The 27,599-nt window shown below is 42.5% G+C and overlaps 1 protein-coding gene across 17 annotated transcripts in view; it reads right to left on the bottom strand.

Moving 5' to 3' along the window:
* The window catches only part of MAPKAP1 (mitogen-activated protein kinase associated protein 1), a 185,402-nt gene that overhangs the window by 53,428 nt on the left and 104,375 nt on the right, over nucleotides 1-27,599 (bottom strand). For 15 of the 17 annotated variants that reach the window (XR_002831084.1, XM_023760126.1, XM_023760115.1 and 12 more), the window contains one exon: nucleotides 5,972-6,079. The exons of 1 other annotated variant lie outside the window; for it this stretch is intronic. Coding sequence is in view for 15 of the 16 variants with exons in the window: in XM_023760126.1 (XP_023615894.1) it covers nucleotides 5,972-6,079 (108 nt within the window). In the remaining variant the exon portion in view is untranslated. Of the gene's footprint in view, nucleotides 1-5,971; nucleotides 6,080-18,842; nucleotides 19,115-27,599 lie in introns of those variants that run through there. One more of the 17 variants, XM_023760127.1, reaches the window with a different exon arrangement.

The following is a 27,599-nucleotide window of genomic DNA, read 5'->3' as shown; positions in this document are numbered from 1 at the left end:
CAGTCCCTAGGCAGAAACTCTTGTCGTATCAGCTTCATTTGCAAGCTTCTTCTCTCATAGAGTATAAAGACAATTGTCACCACCATCCTTAAGGTTGAAAATGTAGGTTGTTTTGTCAACAATCTCAGGATGGGCTTTGAAATCAGAAAGCTGACTTAGAATTCTGGTTCTATCATTTACCAGCGAGCTAACTTGGGGCAAGACACAACCTTTCTCTATAGTTAGAATAACATCTTATAGGATGGTTGTGAAAATTACAAGAGAGCCCTTTTTAAGAATGTCTAGCACAATTCCTTATAATAGAAGGCCTGAACAAATAAAAAAACATCTTTTGATGTCATTGACATAAAAAGTGAGGCCCCATTCCTCCTCAGAAGAAAAATTGAAAGGCTATATACGTCCACCCTATGGCAGTCTCCCCAAACGGTTTTACTTATAAAGTGCACATCTCTTCTAGAACACTAAAACACACTGGCTGGAAAGCACCCTGCTCCAAGTTCTCTGGTCCTGTGACCCAGATTCACAGACTTGCCCCGTTCACCACCCTCTCTCCCTCTCCCCATTACACACCTCCTTCAGGGCCCTGATAGTTCTGATTCTAGACCTCCACAACTGTGGCCTCTCTGCTCTGTCAGCCACAGATATGCCCTCCCTCCCTCCCTCCCTTCCTTCCTTCGAATGCTGCTCTTTCAAAACATTTATTGAGTGTTTACTATGTGCCAGGAACCATCCTAAGAGCTTTATGATTATTAAAACTCATCGAATCCTCCTAACAACCTTATGAGGGCAGATAGAGAAGTTAAACTGTACAAGTTCACACAGCCTAGTAAGTGTCAGGGGCAGCATGCGAAGTGTCTGTTTTGATATAATTTTCTTAAACACTGCATAATAGATGCTCATAATTTAGTCTTCAAATTAGCTTTAAGGATAGCAAACCTGTCCTAATCAAATATACCAACAGAAGATTTAAAAAATTCTATTTTTGAAATTTTTAAAAACCTCAATCCAACTTTTTCATAGGTAGCTACTAGAGACAAATACTTGGTTCTTGATTGAAATTTCTATTTAAATTTTAAAAAACTTTTTCTATAGAAAGAATAAACTGCTTTTATAATTTACTTCCATTTTACAAAAACTAGTTATAATATTCGATTGATTCCAAACCATTCACTGCCTCGCTCGTGCACTTTGTAAATGCTGGTGAAGTCTTCTTTCACTACCACAATAATCTTAACTCAGAGTGTAAGAACTGGAATTTCTTGCCAATCCTTTAAGATGGCAATGCCAAAGCTCACAGATGTCACACAAGTTACTTAAAACTAAGCTCATGTTTAGAAGTGCAGTAAAAACAAGAGCCCAGATGTCAAAGCTTTACCCATCAATTCTCACAGCTTCTCTTTCCTCGTATAAGAAAGTTGGGCCTCATCTTAAAAACAAAGAAACAAACAAAGAAAAACTAATTTAGAGCCACAGTATACTGTGGAATACTATGCAACAGCTAAGAAAAGAAAGAGGTGAAATAATATGCGGATTAATGTGGAATAATCTCTACAATATTTGTCAAAATGATAAAATAAAAATGGAGAACACTGATGACAGTCATTTGTTTTTTTAAAAGAGAGGAATACAAATGTGTGTGTATACGTTCTTGTTGTCTTTTGGTATCTGTGTGGGATTGGCTTCAGGACTCCCGGTGGAAACCAAAATTTTAGATGCTAAAGTCCCTTACATAAAATGGTGTAGCATTTGCATATAACCTTTGTACATCCTTGCCATAAACTTTAAATCATCTCCAGATTACTTATAATACCTAATACAATATAAATGCTATGTAAATATTTATACTATATTGTTTAGGGAATAATGACTAGAAAAAGTTTGTTTCAGTACAGGTACAACCACTGTAGACCTAATTACATAGTAAATGTCAGCAATAACATAACATTTTTTTCAAAATATTTTCTTTTTAAAAATATGTTTTTATTGATTTTATAGAGAGAGGAAGGGAGAGGGAGTGAGAGAGAAATATCAATTGGCTGCCTCCTGCACAACCCCTACTGGAGATGGAGCCTTTAACCCAGGCATGTGCCCTGACCAGGAACTGAACCAGTAATCTTTTGGTTCATGGGATGATGCTCAACCAACTGAGCCACTTCGGCCAGGCAAGAATATTTTCAATTAAATCTGCAGAGGCTAAACCTGTGGATCCAGAGGACCAACTGTATATATGTGTGTGTGTGTATTCACGTACATATACAGAATATACTTGCATATACACAGATAATCCCTGGAAAGTTATCAAAGAAACTGGGAACAACTTGTCTCTGGGAAGGGAATTAGGGGAGAGGAGAGAGGCTAAGTTTTCACCACAGACACACTTTGTTATCTGGAAAATTCTTTTACATGAATAAGTGTTACATATCCAAAATATTTGCCAAGACACTAATAAATAAATTTTATCTTATTCATATAACAAGGAGTTAACATTCTGAAACAGAATCCACTACAGAGTTCCTATTATGCGAATTAGTTCCCCTACTATGTTTAAAAGATGAGATTCTTTAGCCCTGGTTGGGTGGCTCAGTTGGTTAGAGCGCTGTCCCATAGACCAAAAGGTTGTGGGTTTGATCTCCCACCTCGGCGTGTACGGGAGGCTACTGATAGATGTTTTTCTCCCACAATGATGTTTCTCTCTCTCTCTTTTTCCCTCCCCCTTCCTCTCTCTCTCAAACCGATTTTAAAAAAACCACCATATCTTTGGTTGAGTGGGAAAAAGAGAGAGAGAAAGAGAGAGAGATTCTTTAAAGAATGAAAGAAAATGACAGGAAGGGAGGGATTACCCATTTATATCAGGTAAGAAAATCAGATAAGCAAGATACAAAGGAATGTGTTGTTATAATTCTTCCTTGGGTGTGATCAGTCCAAAGGATTATGAAACTAAGAGGCACTCTCATGATGTAATCGGTATCTATGTGAACTTGCCCTTATTATTTGCTTGCTTTTTCTTCTTAGAAAGTCATGCATGCTTATTTTAGAATCTCTGGAAAGTACAAGTATAAAGAGGATGAAAAATGAATTACCCAGAATCTTGCTAACCAGAGACAACCACTATTAATATTTTGGCATTTTCCTTCCAATTTTTCTTCCATGTTTTTGGTTTGTTTGTTTTGATTTTACATAGTTGAGATTAGTCTAGCTGTGTTATTTTGTATCCTTGACAATTTTCCCTCTTAATATTACATCAAAGTTATTTTTCTCATAATGAAAACTCTTGGTAAACACAACTTATAATGATTGAACAGTATTCCACATCTCCTGAGATGGCTGTTCTCCTTTTAATCTGTTACTGTGGCAAATTATACCGACTGGGATTTTTTATTGCTAAACTAAACCTTGTACTCCCAGAATAAAACCAACTTGGGAATGTTACATTATTTTAATATAATGCTGAATTCAGTTTGTTAATATTTTGTTTAGGATATTTGCATTTATTTAAGATTGGTCTGAAAATATTTTGTCTTGTATGGTCTTTATTAGGGTTTGGTAAGATTATGACAGCCTCGTAAAATGAATTGGAGAGTGTAACCTCTTTTTCTACTCTTTGAACAGCTGATGTAAGACTGGAATCGTTTTTTCCTTAAGTGTTTGGTAAAACTAGCCAGTAAAGTTGTCTGGGATTGAGTTTTCTTTGTGGCAAGGTTTTTAATCATGAACTCAATTTTTAAAAATAGTTATGAGAATATTCAAGTTTCTATTTCTTCTTGTGTCAATTTTGGTAAGTTGTTTTTTCTAGCATTTTTTCCTTTTTCATCTACATTTTCACAATTTTTGGTATGGAGTTTTTCAAAATAATCTTATATTATCTATTTAGTGACTGCAGATCTGTACTGTACCTCTTTTTATTTCTGTTACTATTTGTGTTTCTCTGTTATTTGTTTCTCTTCCATGTTTCTGATCCATTTCCTCAAAGGTTTAGCAAGTTTGTTAGTCTTTTCAAAGAACCAATGTTTGGTTTTGCTGTCCTTAAATTTCCTATTTCATTAATTTCTGCTCTTATCTTTACTGCTTCCTTCCTTTTATTCACTCTAGTTTTCTTTTCCTGTTTGTTTTCTAATTTCTTGAGCTAAATGCTTTAGCTTATTGATTTTTGGCCTTTCTTCTTTTACAATATATGAATTAAAAAGCTGCAAAATTTTCTTTAAATATTGCAGCCTTCAAATTCAAATGGTATCAGGAAAAACTGGTTCTAGGTGTTAATCTTGCCTCTTTTAGTTCAATCTTCTCCCAGATACTGGCCATTAATAATTTTCTATGATTTGTATATTTTAATCAGTTTTAATTATTACTTAGTTTTGCTTTACCAAAAGGTGATAACCTGCATAATTTTCCCATATAGGGGTACTATATAGATACTATATATATAGAAATATTATAGAAATATTATAAACATCTAACACCTATCATTATACATATATCTTTATTGCATTTAAAATATTTTCTCAAGACAGATTTCCAAAAGCAGAAATGTTGGGTACACACTGAGCCCACTTCACCTCCCTGGTGAGTTTTGCACAGGCCTCCCTAGAAGAGGCTGTCAGGGCCCTGGTTAAAGAGCAGCGGCCTTGTGTAGAGGGTCAGTGACATGACGAAAAAACTGCCATTGATTCACTCATTCAATCTACAGGGTGGGGCAAAAGTAGGTCTACAGTTATTCGTATGGAAAATAATAAATAATTTATAAATAACACAAGAATAAACTGTTTCACGTACTCACAACCATAAACCTACTTTGCCTGACCCTATATATTCACTAAGCTGCTATAGTACATAGCCTATAGTGAGGGGTAAATACTGGTTAAATTAATGAAGGGCAACTTGGTATGGATCAGGGATGCCCTCATAGACCTGGAAAATCTTATGGGAGAAAGATAATTGAGGAAAATATATAATTGTAAACAGAAACATATATGCAATGAATAAAAAGTATGTTCTATGTATAATGGGGGACCCAAATGAGGGGGGAAGGAAGACCACAGATGGCCTCTTTGAAAATGTGACATTTAAACGAGACGAAGGATGACAAACAGCCAGAGTGGGGGGAAGAGTGCTCCGCACAGAAGAAACGGCCTGTGTACAGGCCCTGAAGCAGGAACGAAGGAGAGCTGGCTACGCAATCTCCGTTTCCACATGTCACTTGCTCCTAAAGTCAGTGGGAGCACAGAGGAGAGGAATGGCAAAGATTCACAACCCAGAAACTCAGAAGGGAGAATGAACGGAGGCGAACTGCAGTTTTAAAGAGGCTCACAAGATAGCACTAGGAACCACTACACTGCCTCCTGCTGAAAGTATGCACATGGTCAGGATTTTCTAACCCTGATGTTTGTCTAAACAGTGATAGTGACAGGGCCAGTTGCTTATATACAAAATAGCCTTCGCCTCAGAAAAGGCCTCCTATTTCTAAGCTGTTTTCCAGGACTGATCCTAATTTAGGAAGATACAGTTTAATAAAAAATATATAAATCACAGAGAGCTAAACAGGATGCAGACTTTTTACCAAAAAAAAAAGCATGAAATCAATCATTTCATTTTGGGATACACTTTTGGCAGGAAGGCTGAGGTCTGCCTTGAAAAACAGTTACTTGAAATCTGCCTAGGGCAGTGGTCGGCAAACTGCGGCTCGGCAAACCGCTCGCGAGCCACATGCAGCTCTTTGGCCCCTTGAGTGTGGCTCCTCCACAAAATACCGACTTCTGCGCATGGGCCACGAAGTTTCAATCGCACTGTACGTGCGCGCCCGCATGTGGTATTTTGTGGAAGAGCCACACTCAAGGGGCCAAAGAGCCACATGTGGCTCGCAAGCCGCGGTTTGCCGACCACGGGCCTTGGTAAACCGGGCTAGTGACCCCAACACATGACTCCTAAGCATGTTTGCAACGGACAAAACAAGCATGGAGCGAGGAGGCCAACGTACTGTTCTCGCGGACCAGGCAGAACTCCCACACGCTCTGGCTCTCCAAAGTGCTCTCCAGGTCCACGGCGACATTGGGCTCACTCTGCTTCTCCAGGCGGTACTGAGGGCCTGGAAGATCAAAGGGGCAGGAGGAGGGGAGGAAGTCTGAAACAGTGTATTTAACATTGAAAAAACACCGCATACTGGCAAAAAGCTGTTAAAGCATTAGGAAAACGCTGGCGTCTGTCTGGAGGGTCTAGCTATCCAAGATGGAAAGAGTTTGGGTATTTTCCGCACAAGGTTTCACACACGTGTCTGTTCTATGATCGGGCCTGTTTTCGCTCAGTTCTCCCCAAAGTGAGAGGTAGATGGCTTCTGAGTCAGACTGACCTGGAATCACAACACAGCTACATGGTTTCTCAGATGTGAGAGGTAACCTACCTTTTTCTGAGCCTGTTTCCTAATAAGGAGTGCTTATCACCTTGAAGGCTTATTATGAACAATAGAGATGATATATTCTAAGTACTCTAAGTTAGGAAAAATACTCATTCCTACAAAAAAGCACTTATTAATAATCATTAAATAAGAATGAATAATCAATTATAAGCAGGAATAAGGTATGTTTAGAACTCTAATATGATAACAGCCCAAAAATTCCTTTTTTAAAAACACACACAAAACTCAGGTTTCTGGGTTTCGGTGATAGGACAATGGATGCTGATTCATGTTTTTTGTTGAAACATTTGTGAAAACACAAAGATACAGGTTTAATAATCCTAGAAACCTGGAATCCTAGCTATGCCTGTCACACAGGGGGTTCTGGCAGATCTTGATAAAACACTGGGGTGTTTTATACATTTACTCATGTATTTCTTTGTCAAGCCAAATGACAATCTTGTTCTTCTCAGATAACACCTAACGGGTCCAACGATCAGAGTCAAAAGACTGCTCCTGTTGCGAATGGTTACTGAAAAGATTAGAGGCGCAAGAAACTCTTACTGTTTTGGCCATGAAAGGCGTGTTTGGTCAGACAGGAGAGGTGAGAGATCGGAGGGAGCAGCAGAGGCCTCCCAGGCAGAACACATCTTTTTAGACTGTTCTTCAGCGGCTGTCACTTAGCCAGCCTTCTCCTTTCTCAGGCAGAGCATCTGACTCATCTCAGCCATTCTCCTCTCCCATATCCTATGCTCACTGCTCTCTAACTTAATTTCATCAGCACTCTGTCAGTTCTCAGAGTTCTTACATACATCCAGTCCTTTTTTTTTTTTTTTACAATACTTAACAGCTTTTAAACTGTTATAAAGTAAACAATGCTCAAAACACATATAACTATGTATTTAAGCAAGTACATGGTCAGAAGTCTACCCCATTCTTATAAACTCTCATACACTATATTCAGGTCAAGAATGTACCCATTTCAACATTACACATAGTTCAATTTAATTTCAAAAAGATTAAATAAAGGTATGGGAACACAGGTAATTCTTGGTATCTGTCACCCATCTGTGATAACATTTGTCAATCACCAGGCACACTTCCTGCTGGTCACTGCAGCCTTCACATTCACTGGTGGAAGTAATCACAGGAAAATCGTGCCCACCTGAACTTTAAGAAAACCTAGCTGGTGAGAGATTCCTATGCACCCTCTCCTTCCCCCTCCCTAACAGCCACGTTCACAGCTGGGGCACCCTCACCCCCGAAGCTGCTTTCCAAGACACTGGCCTGTCATATGAGCTCTCATCCCCAATAACTCCCAGCAACACTGTGTGCGAGGCACTGACATCCACTTCTATGAATTTACAGTGATATCTGGGTACAAAGTTTAGCTATAATAAATCATTTTTTCATGATAGGGAATAACCTAGATGTAATAAAATACTGTGAAATACCTGGTTAAACAAAATACTGTGAAGTACTGTGAAGATATTAATGGTAACGTTGCAAAAATATTTAATCTTATAAAACACTAGAGGCCCGATACACAAAATTCGTGCACAGGGGGGAGAAGGAGCTGTCCCTCAGCCTGGCCTGCGCCCTCTCACAATCTGGGACCCCTCGGGGGATGTCCAACTGCCGGTTTAAGCCCTTAACCGGCAGTTGGACATCCCTCTCGCAACCTGGGACTCTGCGCTCCTAACTGCCGCCTGCCTGCTCCTTACTGTTTGGCTCGCCGCTCCTTAGCGCTGCTGTGGAGGCAGGAAAGGCTCCCGCCACGGCTGGTGACAGCCATGAGCCCAGCTTCTGGCTGAGTGGTGCTCCCGCTGTGGGAGCTCACTGACCACCAGGGGGCAGCTCTTGCATTGAGTGTCTGCCCCCTGGTGGTCAGTGCATGTCACAGCGACCGGTCGTTCCTGTTGTTCCACTGTAAGGGTTGCTGGGCTTTTATATATATAGATGTTTATAATATGTTACTTTATGAAAACAGAAGATTATAACAATATGTGCAGAAAGATTGCAATTATGAAAAATATATGTAAAGTCACAGGGGGAAAAATACTGAAAGGTTATTTCCAAAATGTGAGTAGTGGTCATAGTGGGGAAATGAGTGCTTTTCTTTCTCTTTGGTGTTCCGTATTTTTCACATTTCTTATACTAAATAAAGGCTACTTTTATAATCTATTAAATATCGTATACACTTACAAGCCCTCTGATTTCTTACTATGCCATTTTTTCTGAGGATACTATAATTATCACACATCATGGCGTCTGCAATGGGTCTTTTATATGCAAAATTTAATCCACATTAGACATCAGTTTATGTAGACCGATATTTTCATCTAAGTAACCCTGCAACCTAGCATGCTTCCTGTGACTTTGAGGGCAGTGTATAGGGCATTGGGCTTCTCGAGCTGTCTACCTGACAGCTGGATTAAAGTAAGCCGCCCCTCTCCTGATTGCTGGGAGCCAACACATGGCTGCATTAGGGTGGACTTCAGGCTGGTCTCCTTTGTACACTTTCTCCTTCCAGGCACTGCAGCTGCCTGGGAAACATGGATGAGGGAAACCAGGGTAGGTAGGGAGTACTAAGAAGGGTCCTGTATCCCTAAACACAAGTGCCTGCACCACTCTCAAAGCCATAAATGCCATCATTCAACATTTACTTTCTTGTTTCTTGGGTGTTGCAGATATTTCTATTGAAATAGTTTGTTTCTGGAAAGTAGATTTAGGACTTTCCCCTTGAAGCTTAGTATGATGATGACTCTCATGTACTGAATGACCATACATGCCAAGCACTCTATATATGCTACCTTACCGAATCCTCACAGCAACTCTAGCAAGTAGATATTATTATACCCCTTTGCCAGACTGGGTCCCTGAAGGTTGGCAGGATGAAGTAACCTGCCCAAGGTCACAAAGGTCGGAAGTAGAAACAGAAAAATGACACCCAAGGATCTTTGACTCTAAAGCCTGTGTGTTTTCAACCTTCCTTTCTCTTGCAAACTATAAATTACTGGCCAATTATAAAGAGGCCATAGTTTATAGCATAAGTATAGATTTTTATAGATTTGTGGATTCATTTGGGTTCTGAATCACTTAACTTCTGGTTTCTATGAATTCAAAATGAAAATGATCTGAAATAATTTATTTTAATGAAACCCACACATACTAAATATCCCATGCTATGGCTGTATCCCAGGTCCTTGTGAGGACAGAATCGCCTTATCTTCCCATCCATCCAGGAAAACTACCTCCTGCCTGTCCTTAAAAATATTCCTGTGTGTGCCCAGTCTTGTTAGTAACTAAAATTTTGACTATCATCTGCTTTGGGTACTCTGCTCTTCCATAAAAGCTAAAGTACAACTTGGAAACCTACTTTTGAACTTAGCAAACAACTGATGGGTCTTGACTTTGGGGAAGGTAGATGGCTAAACTGTAGGCGAGACTCAAGATCTAAACCCAAAGGGAAAACTTCCTGTTCCAAAGATCAATTTCTCTCTAACTCTTGCCCAAACACTGGGTAACTTATCTCACATAGAAAGACTATTTTACACATTTCCCCCTGAAAAATTCAGATTGATAACTTCAGGCCATGTTGTGAAAAGGCAGGGTAGAGATCAGAAGCAATATAGCGTGATGATGAAGGGCATGGACTTGGGGCCAGATTACCTCGGTCTGGCCCTGGCTGAGTCCCACCTCAGAGCCCTGTGAGGATTCAATGAGTTAACAGTTGTAAAGCAGTTAGAACAGCGTCTGGTACATTAATAGTGCTATTTAAGTGTCAGCTATCATCACTCCTCATCATGAGACTGGAACAATACTAAGATCACGTAACATAACATAGCAGGGCCTACTTTGTGCCAAGTACTATGCAGATCATTTCATTTACTGTCACGCTAGGATTAAAGAGTATGCATTCTGGTCTGTGACTCACAGAGTTAAGTAACTCACACAACATCTCACAGGAAGTGGTGGAACTGGGATTCATACCCAGAGCTCTCCAGGCCTGCACTCTCTATATTCATACGAACCAGAGTGCCTTGTTCATGACAAGTACTTAATAAATGCCTGTTGATTATAATCAAGAGTATGACAACCCAGACCTCCTATCTATCAAACTATAGTTTCTATAAAATGCTTGTTTAATTTTTAGGCAGCTGACATGGGAGGAAAGAAAAAACAGCAGCCAAAACCATTTAAAAAAGACAAGCTGTGAGGTCAGTTTCTTTTAATATACTTCTGCCAAAGAAATGATTATATAAAATATAAAAGGCTCTTTCACACTGAACAGGACATAGTTCTCAAGGCAACAGCCACCCTTTGGAAAGAGGTTTTAAAATGTCACAGCTGTGCATGAAGCCGCAAGCCCTCCACTTCACAGCAGAGGGGACACAAAGGGAGATTCTGGGAAGCAGTTCCTCTGCGGTGACAAGGAAATCTGTCGGGCACTCCAGTGACGCATTATTGCTGTAATGCCATGCCACCAAATGGGCTAGAACAAAATACTGCTCTGGGCACTTTGGGAGGGTTCCAAGTTCTAATACTCGAGCAGGATTTTGGCAAACATCTCAGTGCATAAATTTCAAAGAAAATCTGTAGTATCTGCTGGGTGGGGGATGCATACATGCTAGTCCAGTTTTCTCGGTCTCTGTAATCCTGGACTGAAACATAAAAGGCGTCAGTATGCAATACCTTGATAGCTGAGAGCCAGCTGAGAGTTCAAGTCCAATGGGAAGCAAGTGCAGAAGCCCAGAGAGAGAAGCCACACCATCGCCCCTATTGTTCTGTGCCTTGTTTCTAAAGACCCACAGGAGAAATGACCTTCAGACCTCGACAGCAGGAAGCACTGTACTTCCTTGGAGCAATGGGTTTGCTCTCCTGTATTTTTATTTTATTTATTTTTAAATGTTTTTATTTATATTTTAGAGAGAGAGAAAGGGAAATAGAGAGACAGAAACATGGAGGAGAGAGAAACATCATTGATTGGCTGCCTCCTGCATGCCCCCTACTGGGGATGGAGACTGCACCTCGCGCATATGCCCTGACCAGGAATCGAACCAGTGACCTCTTGGTTCCTGGGTCGACGCTCAACCTCTGAGCCACACTTGCCGGGCTCTTCTGTATTTTCTGACAGTTGAACATAAATCATGTAACTAACTGATACTGTGTCCCTTTCTCCTTTGCCCATTAGGAAGTTCAGCTCTAAACATGTGGCCTGAATGATGACTGGGCACACATTTCTGCATCATTTCACTCTCTGAATCTTTATTTTCCATTTTCCTTGATGTAATTTTCAGCTCATGTATTCTTTGAGGACAAATGATAAAGTCAAAGGCTGACCACTCTCATGCATACACCTTCATGCCAACTATTTTCCATTCGCCAGCTTAAAGAGCTGCTTTAATCTGAAAGTAGCCAGCAGAAGGTTAAGTGTGAGCAAGTAAGAGGCAAGGCTGGGTTGTGAGCAGAAAACTCCTGGTGTCTGTACCCTCTCAGGGGGTAACAATGCATTCTGGGAAAGTTACTCGTCTCTTGTGTATTTTCTCATCTGTAAACAAGGATAACAGAACTTCCCTCCGAAGGTTGCTATGAGGATTGAGACAATCCTCGACTCCCTTAGCGGAGAGCTCAATGACGGCCGCTACTAGTATCATTGCAAGTACAGGCCGGAACAGAAGCCACTGTGATGCGGTGCAGGCAGATCCCTAGTCCAAAGTCACAACAGACTAACAGCCTCATTAAGGGAAGAGGCACGGTGGCAGGGAATGCTGGCATCAAAGTGTCCAAGGAGGCGCGTGGGGTGGGAGCGGGAGCATATCTGTTTAAACCAGCTTGCCTTTAAGCCACGGACAGCATTTCAAGACTAGAGACTTGTTCAGCAGCCAGGGTTCCTCAAGCTCCCTAGTCTCCCAGGTCCTACAAACATGGTCTAAAAGTGGTGAGTAAATGTCTGAACCCACAGAACCAACCAGAGCAGCAGAGATATCAAAAGATATATGGCCGAAACCGGTTTGGCTCAGTGGATAGAGCGTCGGCCTGTGGACTGAAGGGTCCCAGGTTCGATTCCGGTCAAGGGCATGTACCTGGGTTGTGGGCACATCCCCAGTAGGAGGTGTGCAGGAGGCAGCTGATCGATGTTTCTCTCTCATCGATGTTTCTAACTCTCTATCTCTCTCCCTTCCTCTCTGTAAAAAAATCAAAATATATTAAAAAAAAAAAGATATATGGTGTTATAATGCCATCCATACATCCAGTTAAGAAACTTTTCTTGAACATCGACAATGTTCCAGACACAGGTGAATAATCACTGATTCCTGCCCTCAAGCAGGCTGGGGAGGCAGCAAGACACACATGAGCAGAGAAGTTGCAAAGACCCAACAGTGCTCTTCCCCTGGCCAGGACAAGGTGCTGTGGGAACACAGGAGAGGGGACAATGAACGTCCCCTTCCTGAGGTGGAAACATCTGACCGCAGTCTTGAAGGAGGACTTGGAGCCAGGGGAAGAAGAGGGAATTAGTGAATTCCTAGAGGAAACAGCACGTGCAAAAGGCCCAGGGTCGGTGGGGGTAGGAGGGGAAGCGGCAGCTGGGATACCTGACCCAGATTGTTGGTCAAGGTTTGGATTCTCTCTTATAAAAGCAACACATGCTAACCGAGCAAGGGGTTGACACAATCAGCTACATATTTTGTAAGACTCTTCTGGTGGCGCTGCTGACAATGGGCTGCAGAAGACTGGCGGCAGGGAGACCCATTTGGAGCGCACTGTGCCAAGCCTGGTCTGCGCCATGGCAGGCCGGCTGAATGCGGTTTCCTCACTGAGCCAAAGCCATCACTGACAAGCTGACGCGTCAATAGCAGAGCTCAGACCCAACATCAGCTATTCTAAAATGTCAGTCCCATCGCTTATAACTCTTCCTCTAGGGGCGACTATAATCATTTTCTGCTTGATCTTAATATAAGCACCGAATTATATTCAAGTGATAACCACTGCAGCTTATACCCCCTCTGAGGCTCAGATGGGATAATTTGGAATTTAAATAATAAAAAAGGAACAAGCTGACATGACAATAAGGTCACACTTTAGCCTCTTCTGAGCCAATACACAATTTGCTCTCAGTGAAACAGCTGAATATAATCGAATTAAATACAATTCCTATTACAAAAGAAGAAAGACCAAGGCTGTTCCAATAAACCAATTCTCCTGCCTAGTTAAACTGCAAAACCTTCAGGAAGGGTTTTGAAAGCATGACCCATCAGTTCTAATTTTTAAAACTTATCCTTTCAGTCAAGACTAGAAAAAGGCCCATTCCAACTTTTATCTTTACTACAAAGTGCTGTTATCTTGGCCTGATGTCAGGAGCTCTATCTCTCTTTCTGCTGACAAGCAGAGACGAGAAAGATAAGATTGGAAACGAATCTCACTTCTCTGAGTAAATAAATAATCAATACTCATCTAAATGTAAATGAGAAGGTAGCCCCCTCTGATAACAGCACTCTTATCAGAGAGCCAATTTTCTTCAGACATTTGGCCTCAACCAAATCACCATCATTCAGCCCCAGCCTAATGGCAAAAAATCGTAACTAAATTGAACCGATCACCAGAGATCAACTAAGTTCGGCTTTGGCCACTGCAGGTTCAAATGTTTGGGAATGCAATTTTGCCCCCATTAACTTTCAATAGCAATGAAGAACAGACTGGTCAAGGGGCCAGTCTGTGCAATAAACAAACCCCAGAAATGGCCGGAGGATGAGGAGTGGGTGTAAGTGTTTAAACAACGCCATAACGACCGCAAATCCCAAAGCTGTGAAGGGAAGGCCGTGCTACTGTGGGGTGGAGAGAGCAGTCTTTCTTCTTATCCATGGCTTGGCTGAAATGGCGAAGACATTTAATTTGCCTGGTAGTGATGGTTAAAGTTTATTAAAACAAATGTAAGTAAATAAAAACAGAGATATTAAAAAGCTGTAGTAGCTAAAAATAACCTAAGGTTCAAATGATCAATTTCCTCCAACTAATTTTCATCAGACTTGCGTCTGACCCAGCAGTCTGCACTGACCTGATTTTACTGAAACAAGACGCCGTCTACAAGACAAATCACTTTAAAACCACTGCACTGGGGTTTCCATTTCTTTGCTGCAAGACTCAATTCACTGCTGATGAGAGTATTGGGGAAATTATGACTATTATTGATAGGACAGCAAAACCACTTTTACACAGTCGTCCTCAAGTCGACAGAAAGCTTGCACTGGACCATTAATGGAGGTGTCAGCTAGAATCAGAAATTAAAGACCAAGGGTGGAGAGACCTAATTTTTAGGGCATGTTAAGGACACCAGACACAGAAGAAGCAGCTGCTATTCATCCTCTTAAGAGTAACAAAGCCAAAACAAGGATCAACTGAGGGGGGCAGGCTGCTCTGCCTGCAATTAGGGAAAGGAAATGCTTTTTTTGCCTCACCCTCACGGTTCCGAGAGCGCAGGCTCTCAACATTACACTCCAAAGCTTTATCAGCCAAAGGCGGTCACGTCTGGAGTGAGACAGAACTGCTCCAAGTTCCACCATCTCGGGTCCTACTGAGTATCTAGTCCTAAAAGGTGGACAAGTGGCGGTTGCGGAGCCTGGGTTTTGGAGTAAAAAAGACTTGGATTAAAATCTTGGCTCTTTTACAGGCTATGTGACACTCGGTAAGTTAGGTGATCTAAACCTTCCTGGAGTAACTGCAAAGATGATGCGTGACAAAATGCACAGGACCAATGAACACTCAACAGCTGTCGCCTGTTATACCGCTGCGCAAAGTTAACAAGATCATCAAGGTGCTCTTTTTTGAAAACTACAGTGACTGACACCGAGGTCTCACCTGGCCCTTAACAAAACGCCTTGGGTGCATTAGCTCTCTAATCATAATGCTCTCTGAGGTAGGGCCTATATAAACACCACTTACAGAGGAGAAAAAAAAAAAAAGTAAAGCAGTTACGTCATGTGCCCGTGGTGACCCCAGAGCAGCGGTTCTCAACCTGTGGGTCGTGACCCCTTTGGGGGTCGAACGACCCTTTCACAGGGGTCGCCTAAGATCATCGGAAAACACATATATAATTACATATTGTTTTTGTGATTAATCACTATGCTTTAATTATGTTCTATTTGTAACAATGAAAATATATCCTGCATATCAGATATTTACATTATGGTTCATAACAGTAGCAAAATTACAGTTATGAAGTAGCAACGGAAATAATTTTATGGTTGGGGGTCACCACAACATGAGGAACTGTATTAAAGGGTCGCGGCATTAGGAAGGTTGAGAACCACTGCCCCAGGGCCTGTGCTCATAACCACACTCCTATGCTGTATTCCAGAAAGAGATTCTACAATCTTCTTGACCTTCAGGTTGAAAAAAAGAAATTGTAAGTTGAGATGATTTATCAGTTCAGAAAGGAGTGAAATCTAGGTTGGGAGATGAGGAGGGAAGACAGAGGGGGTAGTTGGTCTTGAGGGGGTTAAAATTGATAGCCCCCAGCCCTAACAGCAGGTACCTATCCCAGGAGCACTAAACCTGAACACCAGCTGCTTGCCCTGGTTTTTTCCCAGGGAGGGGGCCCTTTCCTAAGTTAAATGATTTACAGAGTTACTGCCTCAATGCACAGTTCTGAAAGTGTGATTTCTTTAGGGTTTAACTATACCCATTTCTAGTCCTGTTACAACTTTTTTATTGCGATAGAAAACATTTACTGGAAATATGTTACTGCTATTACCAGGTCATAAAATAAAAAGAAAAATAGTTTATGTATTGCCATCATTTCCAATCATCAATCAGAAAGTGCCAAGAGGAGGAAAGGAAAGGGCGTACAGCCGAGATTTCCTTCTTTGTGTAGGAGAAAATGCAGGAGCATCATAATTCTTTAGAACGGATTTCTTCTTGAATACCCAGCCTCACAGATGGGCTCCTGGGAGGAGGAGGAAGGCACACCTTTTGGCATCTCCCCTCCTCCCCGCAGCCTTGCCCGAATCCATGTCAGAATCAAGAGCTCTTTCATCCCGACTTCCTCGGGCTTTGCCTCTGTCTGTGCACAGTGCATGCTGGATGAGAAGCAATTTTGTCTATTTGTTGTTGTTCTACCCTCACCCCTCTCCAGTCAGGGCACTGTTTAAAGATGGAGGTGGAGAGACTTTGGAAAAAACCCAACTCCGCATTCCCAGAGCTCGGCTCTTTGTAGGTGCTCAATAATCTCTGTTAGATACAATGACTTCAACGAGGTGGCATTTAAAATTGAACAACCTTGACCCAACAAAGGAATCTATCCTGAGAAACATTACTCCAAGCACACAATGATGTATGTTCAAAGATGTTCACTGTTTTAGTATCAAAAATAGCACAATCTAAATTTCTCCCGTAGGAAACTATTAAATAAATTACAGTATAAATGTACACTGGGATGTTATGTAGCTGTTAAAAAATTAAGCTAAGTTAATAAGACATGGGAAGATTTCTATGATACATTATTAAATAAAAATATACAGACTGTATGGAGTATGCTCCAGTTGAATAAAGTCAAACCCAGCAATATGTGCATTTATATGTGTGAGTGCAAATTTGCTGCACATTTAGCCCAACCCAATTTGAAAGGAAATGAGCTGAACTGTTCTCACAGTTGCTCTGTTGACTAGAATTAACTCTGCGTGTAGGACGGGGTAATAGCAAAGGTGAAGGCTTTGGCTTTCTACTCTATAGACTTCTATCTTGTTTGGATTTTTGACAGGGGGCATATACAGGCATTACTTTTGTCATTAAAAATCCAATTTTAAAAAATGAGGTGGAACAATTTTAGAGGTGATTCCAGCTAGAGCAGATTAGGGACTGTGGCCTCGGGGCCTTCTCTCACTGTCTCTGGCTCCCCATAGATTACAGGGGCTCAGCAGCGGCTGAGGAGACACCTTAGGAGCCAGGAACTAAAATAGCATAGATCCTAGGATGTTCAGGGGTTCCCTGTGGTCCAGTCAAGCCATGGATTGGACCACAGAGACTTCCAGAGCTGCTCAAAGGAGCAAAGGTGAAGAGGACTGGAGCATCTGAGGCTGGGCTGCTGGTGCACAGAGTTCTGTTCCCAGAGAGGCCAGGACCGGAGGACCAAAGGTCAGAGTGCCCACGTACTGCTCTATCCCCCAGTCCAGACAACTGTGCCGGCCGCGTCCTCCTCACAGATTCCACGTGGGCTGTGGAAACCCAAGGGTGACTCTGTACTGTCTCTCTCTGACCTACTCAACCTCCCTCTAGGGCAGTCCTGACACCTCCACTCAGGCTTTTTTTTTTTTTTTAATATGTTTTTATTGGTTTCAGAGAGGAAGGGAGAGTGAGAGAGAGATAGAAACATCAATGATGAGAGAGAATCATCGATTGGCTGCCTCTTGCACACCCCCTATTGGGGATTGAACCCACAACCCAGGCATGTGCCCTTGATCAGAATCGAACCTGGGACCCTTCAGTCTGTAGGCCAACTCTCTATCCACTGAGCCAAACCAGCTAGGGCACCACTCAGGCTTTGAGAATAGAGGTGGTGTGTCCTCTGCAAACTGGGTGTAGGGAAGTATGGATTTGATCCCTGCCCTAAACTCAACATTGTGGGGTGTGTGTGTGTGTGTGTGTGTGTGTGTGTGTTCGTTCTAGGGAGTGCCTGGCAACCTCTGCTGACCCCAACACATTTAGGACGGTATAATGGTTATAAGCCTGCTTGGCTACCACCCTGACTACCTCTTCCTCCAAAGCAGACTTGAAGCTCCAACTCCGTCTGACTCCAAATGTCCCGCTGCTTGGAGACTCTCAATAATGCCCCAGCTCTACCTGCGTGTCCTGGGGATGGATGGAGCTGGTGTGGGTCAAGCTGAGACCCTGCTGCTTTGGACACTGGCTGGATAATGGGAGTCCCCATCCCAACCCGTTTGGGTCCCTCGCCACAACAACCTGTCCCAACGTGCTTTGTACCAGAGTTCTCTGAGCTGTAACACACAGGGCTCAATGGAAACCACTCAACATCAGAGCAAGAAGGCGTAGTCATGGAAACCCCAAACTGCAAAACCCGGAGAAGACTGGAAGCCACTGGACAGAATCGTCTCCACACGGCGTGTCTCAGGCAGAGGGAGTGCTGAAAGGGGCACACACTTCGCTACCACGAGGAACGCTAATAGCCCACATCCTGTCACCGACCTGCCGTGAATGCACTTTCCTTTGGAGAAGGGAGGCCTGATAGCACTTGTGAGAAAGAAAAATTTTTTCCTCCTTCAAATCCAGATTTCACTTGTTAGGAAGGATGGAAGCCTTTAACACTATCCCTTAGCATCCAATTTTTCAATCCAATCTGTGTTTCTTAACTTGAGTCACTGCGACATTACCAAATTCTACATACAGTTATCTGTTGCTCTGTAAAGAAATACAGATGGTTTTTGTGGAAATAAACAGTCACTTATTTTAAACAATTGTAAAATAGTTTATGGAAACCAGTGGGGTAATGCATTCAAATAAATGCCAAAACTGGCTGATGGGGAGCCAGGCGCTAAATCACACTGCTGAGGAATTCGGCTGCGGCGAACAGATAGTAAATCCAGAGTGACAGAATTCCCCGTGATGGCAAAGGTTTCTGACATCCAGTCCAGTACTCAAAAACCACAGCAGTTCAAACCCATTTTCCTTAACACAGCCTTGACAGCCAGTGAAATTAGTGAATTTAGTCACAAGCACCTAGGGACAAAAACAAAAGGAACAAAAAGGAGACTTCATTTGTCTGCGGCCTTTTCTGAGCTATATAAACACGGTGACTCCAGCCCGAGTCAATGCAGAACAAGCTTGAGGCCAAATGTTTTTGATCATCAGACTTTGGTATGATGCTGTGGAATCTGAAGACTTCCATTCAAATCCGTGTAAGCTGGAGACTGGCTTGGGTGAACCACATCCTCTCTGAACCTCAGTCTCCTCCTCGGTAAAATGAGGGTAACAGCTGCATGGACCCGACAGGCTGCTGAGCAGATTCAGTGAGGCACCAGGGGGGACAGTGTCCTCTAAGCAGCTGGGTGCCAGTGGCCGTGGTGGAAGGGGTTCCAGCCCTGGGTGAGACAGCAGGTCCTAAGCACCACTGAAAATGAATGGTGTGGGCCTATCTCTGCAGGAACAAACAGAACTCCAAGCACTTATTTGCTTCTAATTTCACACGACAATCAACTATGAACTTTTTTAACTTTCCTTCTCAAACCAGCTTTTCCCTTTTAACTGGGTTTCCAATGATGATGCTTTTCTCCTACTGACGCCCGCGACAACATCAGGCCCTATCCGATTCCTAGACTGACCTGCTTCCTTTCTGCACATTTGGAAAAGGGCAACACTGAACATGCTTCTCATCTGCAGACTCTGTTCCAAGGCAAGAGGATTTCTGACTTTCGGGCCAACCAAATACAAGGCTTCTTTTGTTTTAATCTGGTCTTGGCCTTCATGTCTCCTTCAGGTAAATGCCCTTGTCCTTGGCCCACCTGCCCCCAGGCCTGGTGTCCTGCTAGGTTCTCAGTGTACCTCCCTGAAAATCGTGCCTGCCCTGTTGACGCCACCCACCAGCCTGAATTTCCTTGTGCATAAATGATACATTTATCTGAATCCACCTACACGTGCTTGATAAAAATGAAGGGGAGGGGGGTGGAGGGGGAGACAAGACCAGAAAACACTTGAAATAGTTTGGAGAATTCCACCTGCCATGATTCTCAGTGAGTCAATGAAACCCAAGAGGGTGGGTGTGAGGCAGGAGTCTTATTCATCTTTGCAACTACGGAACTTGCTAAATGTCTGCTGAGTGACTAACTGAATTAACTGGGTGGATGGAGATGTCTCAGCTTTCTGGCTTCTCTTAGAGTGTGTCTTTCTGTACCAAGTTTGATCTTAGCATTTAAAGACAGGAATTTTTAGTTTTCATCTGTTCTAATGCTAGAGAAAAAAACTAGTCGTGTTGGATTTAATGAAAAAAACCAGTATGGGCATCTGTAAGGGGTTTTTTTCTATTGTAATTTTGACAATAGAATTTTTGCTCACTTGTGTTGTTTACTTGACCCTGTCAGGACCCGGCTCTCTGTACTGTCGCCCTTCATCGCTGAGCATCATCTGCGTCCTTGGTCCTTGCTGCCAAGAACTACAGTTCCTCCTCGGTCCTTGTGGTCCATCTGTCCTGCTCCCTGTTTTGGGTGCAGGGACCCTTCAGAGATCAGCTCCACCTGCCAACTCTGCTCCTCTCTGCCTGTCCATCTTCCTTCCAACCACTGTGGTACCAACTAGGGCTGTGTTTTCAAGTCAGGACACCAGCCTCAGGAAGTGCCTTTCTTATTGCCAGTACCCGGTGTGGCCTCATCACAGACATGTGGGCTCTTGCCTCAATACATTCCACCAGATTGGTAAACCTTAACGGCAGGGTTCAAACCCCAGCTTCAGCTAACTTGAAGCATTGTTTTCTTACCTCCAAGTTGGGGATGATAATTTTTAACTCATGAGGTTGTTTATAGATTCAATGAGATAATTACACATGTAAAGCACATTGTACTCAATAAATGGCAATTATTACTATATTAATACAATTTTGCACATTTCACCATGTTCAACTCAAACAGATAAGAAGCTAAATTTTATATATATTGTTTTATGTTGAGCCAATTGTGGCTTATAACCTAAGATGCTAAAACATACTTCTCCTTGTGCTAAACACACAAGACGAACAGGTAAAAGCAATGGAAAAATGGAAAAAGAGGAGTCATGGCTGCCAGCCATTTTCCTTTCTGGGAGTTTTCCTTCTTGCTAGATCTATTATCTGGGAGCTGGGCTGCCCTGCTGGCTTTCCATTTGCCTTGCTAATAACAGTAAATCCAGCAGCTTCCACCGCAGCTCCTGTCTCCTTCAGCTGACTCTGAGGCCAATCAGCATTTCCTCTCTGCTAATGTCAGATGTTCACAGGGAAGTCCTGCTGAAGAGAAAATTTATGACGAAAGTTTCTCCAGCTTTTAACCCTTGTGCACATCCAGCCCCAGATGCAGAGCGCTCCAGAGGAATGTGGGTCATTTCTACACGCGCACACCTATGTTCTCGCTGATGCTTTGCTGCTCTGACAAGGGGCCTCAGACCCCTGGAAAAGCTCAGATGAGCAGCTGGGCAGACAGATGCACACATTCTGGGCCATACCTAATGGGGGCTACATCTGAGCTGGGTTCCTTAGCAGTTAGAGTCTCTGTTGAACCATGACTCAAAACAGTCATACTCATAAAAACATTTTATATCACAAAACTGCATATGACTGGGTCTCATAACAGTGACATCCAAGTGAGGGGACAGAACTAACATTTATTGAGTAATAAAATAATAACAGCTAAGTGCTTGGTGTTTGAAATAGATTTCTATCTAATTCTTACAATAATGTTATAAAGACGATATTATTATTCTCATTTATAGATGAGGAAATGAAGTTCAAACAGGCTAAATAGGAGCAAGAGTGGGACCAGGGAGATGCTTCCAGAACCAGGTATTCAGCTCCAGCTTAAGCCTACCAACCAGCAGCCTGTCATCTAGTTGTGACCTTATTTTACAATGACCTGATCAAGGTCACCAGATAGTCGTGGTAGCACGAGCTTTCGGCCATCTGAAACAGTCATGCCTGAAACAAATCCTCCAAGGGCTGCAGAGAGGGAGAGAGCAGTGAGTCAGGCTTTCGGGAGACAATGGGGCGGTGCTCCTAGTCTCTCCGCTGGAGAGAGCACAATGGCTGTCAGCGAGGCTCAGGCGCCCTGGCAGCAGCCACGCCAGGCCCTTAAGACTTTGTGTTCCTGGCACAGACGGGGCTCATCACAGGGTTTTCAAAGAAGTTCAAGCCTTTCGGGACAGCTTCATTCCAGCTCAGTGGGCTTTTCCATGACCTCTGCTCTACCTCTCCACAAGTTAGATGATACACTGAACCGGATTAGTAGATTCAGCAAACCAATTTTTGTCCCAATTAAAATAAAATTGTCAAAATGTACACGTGTCAGCTGTTTGTGATTCCAATGTTATGGAAAAGTAGCTGTTTTCGTTTATATTTGAGATATTAGTCATCCTTAGACTGGGACGGAGTACTCAGCTAACAGCTTGTGCTTTAACCTACGGAAAATACAGGTCACAAAGAAAAATGTTGACAAAATCACAATATAAAGGTTATACTCATATAACACTTTGGCCTTAAAAGGTTTGAAATGTTTATAATGGAAAGCAACTATTTCATAACAATGTTCTCCCAGAAAACTGACATCCAACACAATGAAATAGATTGTGGCTTTAGGAGAAAGGAAGTTTCCAAATAGAGCAAGTCCAGGTAAGTAAAAGAAAGAGAAATATTTTTAAGTTCTAGAATTTGAAAGTAAGCTGTCTTCTTCTCACAAATTTTAAGAACTATTTTTACTTTTACCAACGTAACATGTATGTATAGTTTTAAAAGTAAATAATACTAGAAGTCCTATAATGAAAACCAGTTAATTTCCTGCCCATCCCTGAATCCCTTCTTACAGGCAATTAGTTTAAACTTTTTGGCTATTTCTTCTGGTACTCACCTTCCTATTTTTTTTTTTAATCCTCACTCGAGGATATTTTTTTATTGATTTTTAGAGAGAGTGGAAGAGAGAGGGAAAGACAGAGAGAAATATCGATGTGAGAAAAACACAGCCCCCGCCAGGAAGGAGCCTGCAACCGAGGTACGTACCCTTGACTGGAATCGAACCTAGGACCCTTCGGTCCGCAGGCCGACACTCTATCCACTGAGCCAATCCATCTAGGGCTCACCTTCCTATTTCATTAGCATTCCTATTCAGCTGTTTTAAACATCACTGAAAATATCAGGCAGCATCAATTACTTCTACCTCGGAAGAGAGGATTTAGCGTGTACTCTCCTCCTCTTTCAGAAGTGAGTTTGCTTTAATTTTCTTTTTCTGTGATACAGTGTGTGCAGCAGTTTCCTCCTGCTGGGTACCCACACTTGATTACCAATGCTTAAAATGCCTGTTTTTAGTATACTCTTCTGACTCCCCAAGGATTCATTAGAGATTCATGTCATTAAGGAAACCTAGGAGGCAACTAATTTCAACTGATGTGCGCTGCATTTCACTTTTAAGACATTTACATTTTCATTCGATGATTTAATTCTCAGAGGAAGTTTGATCTCCAATAATCAAAGTACAGTGAATCTCTTTCTGACCAGAAAGTGGTCAGCCTTGGGCCTGGGCTAGCAGGGGGCGAAGTAGCTGTGGGCCACAGACCAGCTTTCACTGCTTCTCCTTAGTTCATTCCACGAAATGTATTAGCCACAAACTCTAGGCCAGCTACGGTGCTGGCAAACAAAAAGAAACCTGTTTTTCTCCACAAAGGGCTTTCACCTTACTCATATGAAAGCTCACCCCTATCTATGCGAAACCCTCTCCCTAAGAAGTGGCGAGTTCTCATCCTTCTCCTTGGAAAGGTACTCAGTAACATCTAGCAAGATCACTGTATAGGGCCCTAACCGGTTTGGCTCAGTGGATAGAGCATCAGCCTGCAGACTCAAGGGTCCTAGGTTCGATTCTGGTCAAGGGCATGTACCTTGGTTGCGGGCACATCCCCAGTAGGGAGTGTGCAGGAGGCAGCTGATCGATGTTTCTAACTCTCTATCCTTCTCCCTTCCTCTCTGTAAAAAAATCAATAAAACATATTATAAAAAAAAAAAAGATCACTGTATAGGAACCTACTGGGGCCGGCCCACAGTGCCTCTGATGCAAGGTACAGTGTTCCCCCTAGCAGTTTCCAAGGCTGAGATATGGCCCATACCTCTTAGTTGCCACTATTGATCCAGATGGAGTCACTCGCCACTCATGAATTCACCCAGCCACTGCTGCCCTGTCCGCTTGTCCCTGCTGCAGGGAGTGGGGTTGGGAGTCAATTAGGAGATGCTCAAGTGGAAAGACTGAGGAAATGCCGATCCTGGGCAAGAGAGAGTCCCTTCCGGAGGGAAACTAAAAAAAATTGGGACTCACCGAGTCCTGCTTATCAGAAAATGGACAACTAAAAGCTGGATGTGAGACGACCTATCAAATGCATCTTGTTGGTATGCTTACTTTGTATTGGCCATCTCCCCTACCAGAATTAAAGCTCTCTTGGAAGAGGCCCTGTCATCCTTATTCACTGCCTGGAATGTAGTGGACTTCATAAATATTTATTGAGTGATGAATTTGGTTTTGGACACACTGCTTGAGAGAGCTGCATGACCCTAAAGATTTTTACACTTAAATCATACTTCGTTTTAACGTTATCTTAATTCATATTGTTCCATTAAAATTAAATGTAGTGTGCAAAAAAAATAAAGGAAAGCTGGGGCCCTAGCCAGTTTTCCTAGTGGTTAGAGCGTCAGCCTGCGGACTGAAGGCTCGCGGGTTCGATTCCAGTCAAGGGCACATACCTCTACTGTAGGCTCAATCCCCAGCCCTGGTCAGGGTGCGTAAGTAGGCAACCAATTGATGTGTCAATCTCACATCGATGTTTCTCTCTTTCTGTCTCTCCCCCTCCCTTCCACTCTCTCTAAAAACCAATGGAAAAAATATCCTCGGGTGAGGATTAACAACAAAAGGAAAGCTGGGTTCTGTTATGATTTGCTATTTCTGTGATTATGTGGTGACAGTTTGGGGGGAAGATGGAGGAGTTCCAATAGACCACCTTGCACCTTTGCAGCATTTGGCTTTAATCACATCTCGCTGACTTTCTGTTTGAAATGCTGGTTGGATGGCACAGTGCTCTCCATGCCCTTGCTGACTGCCCTCCTGCGATGAGCAGCAAGGTAACGAGAGAAGTGGGTGCCGTCAGGTCTTTGCCGAGACCTGCCTCACAGTGCCACTCCAACGTCTCTTCCTGATTTTAAGTCATCTTTGTCTCGGGGAATTACTGTCAGTGTAAGACAGAAAAAGAAATACCCTCACTGCTGAAGCATTTTTCTTTTTTTTTTTTGTTTCCTTCATGCATTTAAAGCTGTTGCAGAAAGTACCAGTATCTGCAACTTACTCAACAAGGAAAAACTTGTGGAAAGTTGGAATTGCAATGGTTAAAGCTGCCCTTTAAATTGTTCATGGGGGAAGACCAGCCCCAGGCAGGTCTCTGAAGGCAGGGAGACGGAAGTCAGGTGTCTTAGTCCCTGGGCTGGTCTTGGAAAAGGTTCCTGCAGTAGGCTAGCTCTTCTTTCTAAAGGGATGGTTTTTCATCGAAAGTGGCTAAACTCAGTCTTGGTAGTGGCAGAGTTTTCCTTACAGCTCCTAGCAGCACAGACACATACACGGCCTCCTGAAGAAAGAGGGCCTTCTGCTTCCTCATGGATGTGAGGAGCAGGCGCAGCACTCCCAGCCTTTCTGTCACTTCCGTCATCATTCCCCCAGAAATCATACTGGTGTTTGATTACAGTCCCTCTTTTAAATGTTTTCTGAGAAGAAGCAATAGACTCTGTGAGCTACTCATCTGTTAATACTAAGGCTCCTAAAAATCACTTGTAAACATGTTTGTTTCAGGCAATTGTAGCTTGTCCACTTTACCTTTAGTCTAGAACCTTTGGCACAGTAAATTAAAATCGCTGAAATAAGCTCTATGACGAATGAGCCTGTGATCATTAACCCACACCCACGTACACAGAATGGGTTTTCTGGTTAGTCAAAAGTCATTGGAGCTGACTCTCCGGATCTAGTTTTCTCCTTGTTCAGAGTAAAGGGTGCTTCCAGCAGATCCGTATCCAGCACAATTCAAACGGCTGGTTCTATCACAGGCCATCAGCTTTCTATAGACTTAATTCATTGGAAAACAAAAGGTGCAGGCAAAGGTCAAGTTGTATGGGTAGAAAAGGAAGTAAATAAGATCCTAAAAAGCCAGGTTTTATGGTGTGCCTGACGTGGTAGTGGCAATAGGCGTAAAGGAGCTGACATCCGCTGAGCACTTACTATGGATTAAGTGTTTTACATGCAGTCAGTCAAAACAACAACCCTACAAGGTAGGTATTATTACCCTGACAGACAGAAAAGATAACTCAGGTTAGAAAGGCTTGATGACTTGCCTAACTGCACAGCTTGTGTGAAAGGTACAGCTGGGGTGATTTGGTTCCAGAGCCTATGTCCCTTTCCAATGAATCATATTGCCATGTCCAACTGCACTCGGTGTTTCCAGGGAGAAAAACATACCTGCTTCCATTGAGTTGTGGATCCTATAACCTTAACCAGTGATAGGAAGTACCGCACAGTGGTTAGGAATATAAGCTTTGGAGTCATACATCTGGGGTGTGAATGCCAGCTCCCCAACTTACTGGCTATATGACCTTGGATAAGTCCTGTATCCTCTCTGAGCTTTAGTTTTCTCATTTATAAAACAAAAATAACCAATTCAAAAGGCTGTTTCAAGAATTAAAAGTTTTAAGAATCAAGAGTTTGAATATTCAGTAAATAATAACAAGTATTACTATATTCATAACTGTATATGCTAATTAAAATCACAGGTCAGAACCATCATCAAAATAACAAGAGAGCCCACTACATGGAAGAACATATTTGCCAACGATACATCTGAGATGGGGATAATCTCCAAAATATATAGGGAGCTCATACAACTTAACAAAAGGAAGACAAACAATCCAATTGAAAAATAGGCAAAGGACCTAAATAGACACGTCTCCAAAGTGGACATACAGAAAGCCAAGAGACATAAAAAAATGCTCAAAGTCACTAATGGTGCATCCACTGTAGAAAACAGTATGGAGTTTCTTCAAGAAATTAAAAATGGAACTGCCATTTGACCCAGTCATCCCACTTCTAGGAATATACCCTAAGAAACCGGAAACACTCACCAGAAAGAACATATGCATCCCTATGTTCATAGCAGTGCAATTTCCAATAGCTAAGACTTGGAAACAGCTTAAGTGCCCATCAGCAAATGAGTGGATTAAAAAACTGTGGTACATCTACACAATGGAATACTACTCAGCAATAAAAAAGAAAGAACCCTTACCATTTGCAACAGCATGGATGGACCTGGAGAGTATTATGCTGAGTGAAATAAGCCAGTTAGAGAAAGACAAGTATCACATGATCTCCCTCATATGAGGAATCAAATGAACCAAATAAACTGATGAACAAAAATAGACCCAGAGACATAAAAACATCCAACAGACTGTCAAACCTCAGGG

Source organism: Myotis lucifugus, unplaced genomic scaffold (assembly GCF_000147115.1).
Source record: "Myotis lucifugus unplaced genomic scaffold, Myoluc2.0 scaffold_173, whole genome shotgun sequence".
In the NCBI taxonomy this organism is placed as follows: domain Eukaryota; kingdom Metazoa; phylum Chordata; class Mammalia; order Chiroptera; family Vespertilionidae; genus Myotis; species Myotis lucifugus.
This window is presented reverse-complemented; position numbering and strand designations above follow the sequence as displayed.